Below are 4,704 nucleotides of genomic sequence, written 5' to 3' on the forward strand. Positions count from 1 at the left end.
GCCTTCTTCAGGCCGTCAAACGTGGCCTGGCATGCTTCGTCCCACACGAAGCACGCCCCTTTCCTGGTGAGGTGGTGGAGAGGGGCTGCCACGCTGGCGAAGTCCTTCACGAAGCGACGGTAGTACGTGCACAGGCCCAAGAAGCTCCTAACTTCTGTGACGTTGGTGGGGACAGGCCACTTCTCCACCACTGCCACCTTCTACGGGTCGGTGCGCACGCTGTCCCGACTGACGACATGCCCCAGGAACGGCACCTCGTGCTGAAAGAGAGAGTATTTCTTGAGGATGAGCTTGAACCTCCTCTAGCCGCTCCAACTCCTCCTCGAAAGTGCTCCCGAAGACGATGACGTCATTGATGTACACGAGTGCCGTCTTCCACTGCATGCCGTCTAACACCCTCTCCATAAGACGCTCGAAACAAATAGGGGCGTTGCAGAGACAGAGGGGCATGACGTTGAACTGCCACAAGCCCTGACTGAAGGAGAAAGCAATCTTGGGCTTGTCCTCCTCTGCCATCTCCACCTGGTGGTAACCCGACTTCAGGTCGAGTGTGGAGAACCACCTGACCCCCACCAGCTCGTCGAGCGTGTTATCAATCCTCGGCAGGGGGTAAGAGTCCTTGGCAGTCACGTCATTCAGCGCCCGGTAGTCCACACAGTAGGGCTATGTACCGTCCTTCTTCTTAACCAGGACTACCGCTGATGACCACGGACTGTCCGACCGCTCAATCACCTCCTGCGCTGCCAGCTCGTTGACGGTGCGCTGCATCTCCTCTCGCCTGGCTGGTGCGATACGTCGGGACGGGCTCTTGATGGGTGGACCACTTCCCATGTTGATGCTGTGCTTCACCAACCCGTGCGGCCCAGGTCCATGTCACCCCTGCTGAAGACGTCCGCGTACTGAGCCACGGTGTGGCGCACCTTCTCCGTCTGCACCTCCGTCAGGTTAGCGGCACTCCGGTGAGCCAAATCCTTCAGGAAGTGGGGCAGCGGCCTCACAGCAGCCACCTCTGCGCTCCCCGACGTCTCTTCAGGGCGCTCCACTTCCTCACAAGTGCCCAGCTTGGCCCCAGCGGGCACCTTTCGAGCCTCACCGGAGAGGTTAGCTACCAACACCGTAACTAACTCTTCCCCCGCTTGAACGAGGCTCCGCCCGACTGCCACGCCGTCAGCCAATCGCAGGTTTTCTGTGGGCTCCACCATGCCTTCCGATCCACGCATTGCTCTGGACAGTCGACACCGGACTCTGGCCTCCGTCCTAGGGGCAAGGTGCACTCTCTCAGCCACAGCTACCTCCGCACAGCCGACCTCCGGAAGCAAGGCAACTTCTTGGCCACGCTCCCTCACCAGTTTCCGTCCAAGGTCGACACAAACCTTGTTCTGCGTCAGGTAGTCGAGTCCCAGCAAACATGGTTCGTCCAAGTCGGCGACGTACACCGGCAGCAGCTCCACAGCGCTGCCCACGCCGATACGAGCATCCACTGGGCCCTTAAGCACACAGTGGCCCGTCACGCCACAAAGCCTCTGTGGCGTGTCTGGGAGTCGAGTGGCGGATAGCATGTCAGGCCGCACCAAAGTCTTCTCAGCCCCGGTGTCCACTGGCAGTCAGCATGGGTTCCCGTTCACTGAGCCCTCCACCTACATCGCGCTGGTTGTCCGGCGGCAGCTTACACAAGGCGGGGCCTGGGGACTGAGGACGGCTGCGGTTCGGCCCTCTTCTCCAGCCTGTCCGAGTGCACCACTTCCTTTAGCTTGGGGTAGGCACTGGAGCGGTGGCCAGACTTGCCGCAGTCCTTGCAGCAAGGCTGAACGGCATCAGAACCCAGCCGGTCGAGAGAACGCGTCCTTCGTTACCTCGGTCACCGACTGCGTCTGTGACCCTTCTCACCACAGCCCCAACATGAGCCACGAAAACCGTCTCAGCTTGCCTTCCTCGACGGTGGCTTCTCCACCTTCGCCTTCCGGCCCCGGAGGTCATGGTGCGGTTGGGCGGCCGCCCCTTGGCCGCTAGTCGTCTTCAGGAAGGCCTCAAATTCCAAGGCCCTCGCCAGCGCCACCTGCAGGTCCCCAGGGTTGCCTGCTTGACGTAGATTTGCAGCTGCTGGTCGTCTAGGGCGTCAATGAAGGAATCTCGGGCCAGCACCACAATAATTTCTTCCGGGGCCGCGGGATACGACCTTCTTACCAACGCCTCCACGTCCTGTGCCAACTAGGACAGCGTCTCACCCCGCTCCTGAGTCCTCTTCTTCAGGCGAGCCCGGTACACCTCGGCCTGGTGGTGGTGCCCGAAGCGGCGCCGAAGGGCCTCTGCCACACTTCCATAACAGGCGCGTTGGGCCGTCGGCAGGTGCCCCAAGACCTCCACAGCGGGGCCTCGCAGTGCTGTTGCCAGCTGAGGCGCCTTCTCAGCCCTGGGCAGCTTGCGTTTCCCCAAACGCCGGGAAGCCGAAGGACCGAGGGGTGGAGAACGCGACTCGTGCGGACAGCTGGCGGGGCGGCCGGGGGAGGGAGACAAAGGGGGTGATGGCGGCAGAAAGGGGGGTTGTCTGAGCCCCAGCCTGCCACCAGCCGGACTCAAGGGAGTGGTTCCGATGGCTCCCCAGCCCCCTGAAGTAGCTACCGGCTCTGACACGACGCTGCGAGGCCCCCGAGCCAAGGGTTCTTACCAAGGGCCCCAGGCAGATCCTAGCAGGTCCGCCACCCCGGCGGTTCCCGCCAGAACACGTGGGGCCGCCTGTTCCTCCGCGCGCTCTGTTGCCATCTCGCGCCGCTGCTTCTCCGTCCTCACCTCCTCCCTCAGGCCCTGGACCTCACCTTCCAGAGTCTTCACCTTGCCCAGCAGTTCATTCCTGACGTTGTCACAAGCCTGGTCGGTGTACTGCTGTGTTTCCGCCTTCAAGGACGCGAGGCTGCTCTGTAGCACATCCTCAAGATGGCGGACTTGGTCGTCCGCCCGTTGAGCCTGCTCACGTGCCAGCTGATCGGTCCTTTCAGCCTGCTCACGTGCCAGCTGATCGGTCCTTTCAGCCTGCTCACGTGCCAGCTGATCGGTTCTTTCAGCCTGCTCACGTGCCTTCTGAGCCTGTACCTCACGGTCCACTGCCATTTCCTGCCTCATACCGGCCAGCATGGCAGCAATCAAGTCCATCTAACCCGGTTTAACTTCACTCGAGCTGCCATCATGGCTGGCCATCTTGTGACTCCATGATGACACACCGTCCATCACTGTTCACTGTTCCCCGGATCCCACTTTATGACACCACTTGTTGCACCCACCCGTCACTCTCGGCGGGCGTGTTATCCACACGAGCACAGGCCGAGAAACTAGAGCAGCGGGGCCTCAAATAAGTCACATTGTGAACGCCAGGCCAACACACACACACACACGAGGCCAGGGCACAAGGGAAAACACTGGCACTATTTCCTAGGTTTATTGACAAATCCCCCGCAAGTATACTGCTTTACAAGTTCACAGGGGCACCAAAAGTCTCTCAGGGCACGACAGGCACTCATCAGGACACTCAACTTGCAGGGAAACAATTCCAAAGGAGGCAGGCACACGCTCGCTTCCTCTCGGGCTACTCGTCTCCCCTCTCTCTCTGTCCCCTCCTCTCCCAGTGCTGCCACCTCCAACAGTGCTGCCACCCGCACCCATACCCCTGGTGTAACAATATTGTACCTTTATTTAGTGTACACTTGGCAACCCTGTAATCCACAGTCAGTTGGGTGTTTCCAAAGCAACCACGCGCTCAAGGTCTGCTATGACATTATTCGTTTGTTCCTTGCCTTAATATAGAAACCACAGTCTGTATATATTTCTATAAAGAACCTACAACTTCCTGGTTGTCCTATACCGACAGCTACCCCACATAACATGGCGCAGTGAGTATTTTGAGCCAAAGAACTTCTACTGACGCCGGCACCCAAGCCACCCCACCACAGCCAGCAGGACTCCAATGCCTCTTCATGCCCTTCTGAAGTGAGTGACTACTGTCTACTGGTGCTGGCCGCGCTGCCGACGGGTGAGTTGACACATACTGCCACACGCATACACACACACACACACACACACACACACACTGTCACTTTCTATAAGATACAGCTTCTCACGGGTTTTTCTTTTGCTTGTGGGGAAACTTTTTCTGTTAACGGATCCTCATAGATTACGATGTCGGATCCGCGTCCTTTCGTCCGAGTGCGGAGTCACCAAACAGCATGGAGCCATTGAGTCATCAGACGACCACAGCAGTCCCCCATGGAGCGGAGCCGCCACTACTCAACCCCCTCCTGCCCCATTCCTTCCAGCCTGCCTCACTCCCACCCGTCTCCTGACAGGAGGATAGTGTTCTACATCTCATTAAGTACTTGGAGGAGTCTCGTCTGTCAACTGACTTGCGTAAAAGGCAAGGGGACGAAGACAGACGGAGAGAGAAGAACTTGCATCGACGACAGGAAAAGGAAAGGCGACTAGCAAAGAAGTCAAGAAGGGAAGCAGAGGAAGCGAGACGCAGGGAAGACAACAAGAGTTTTATGGCATTGCCACAGATGATGTCGACTCAGGCAATATACGCTCAACACCTGCCGTCTTCAACCTATTCATCTGACCCCTTGTCAATACTGAGCCCTCTCGCCCCAGCCTATCACACTGCAGTCACCGGTCTCGCGGTGACTCCGCCCGCGGTGATCTGCTGCCGCTCATATGAAG

The 4,704-nt window shown here is 58.8% G+C and overlaps 1 protein-coding gene across 1 annotated transcript; it reads right to left on the minus strand.

Moving 5' to 3' along the window:
- Positions 1–845: 845 nt before the first annotated feature.
- Positions 846–1,559, minus strand: LOC135109453 (uncharacterized). The gene has a single exon (XM_064020832.1). The coding sequence runs from the start codon at positions 1,557–1,559 to the stop codon at positions 846–848; it is 714 nt and encodes a 237-aa protein (XP_063876902.1).
- Positions 1,560–4,704: the final 3,145 nt, after the last annotated feature.

This window comes from Scylla paramamosain, chromosome 19 (genome assembly GCF_035594125.1).
Source record: "Scylla paramamosain isolate STU-SP2022 chromosome 19, ASM3559412v1, whole genome shotgun sequence".
Taxonomy (NCBI): Eukaryota; Metazoa; Arthropoda; class Malacostraca; order Decapoda; family Portunidae; genus Scylla; species Scylla paramamosain.

Coding starts and splice junctions, on each gene's coding strand:
- LOC135109453 (XM_064020832.1), bottom strand. CDS start 1,559: ATGCTATCCGCCACTCGACTCCCAGACACGCCACAGAGGCTTTGTGGC.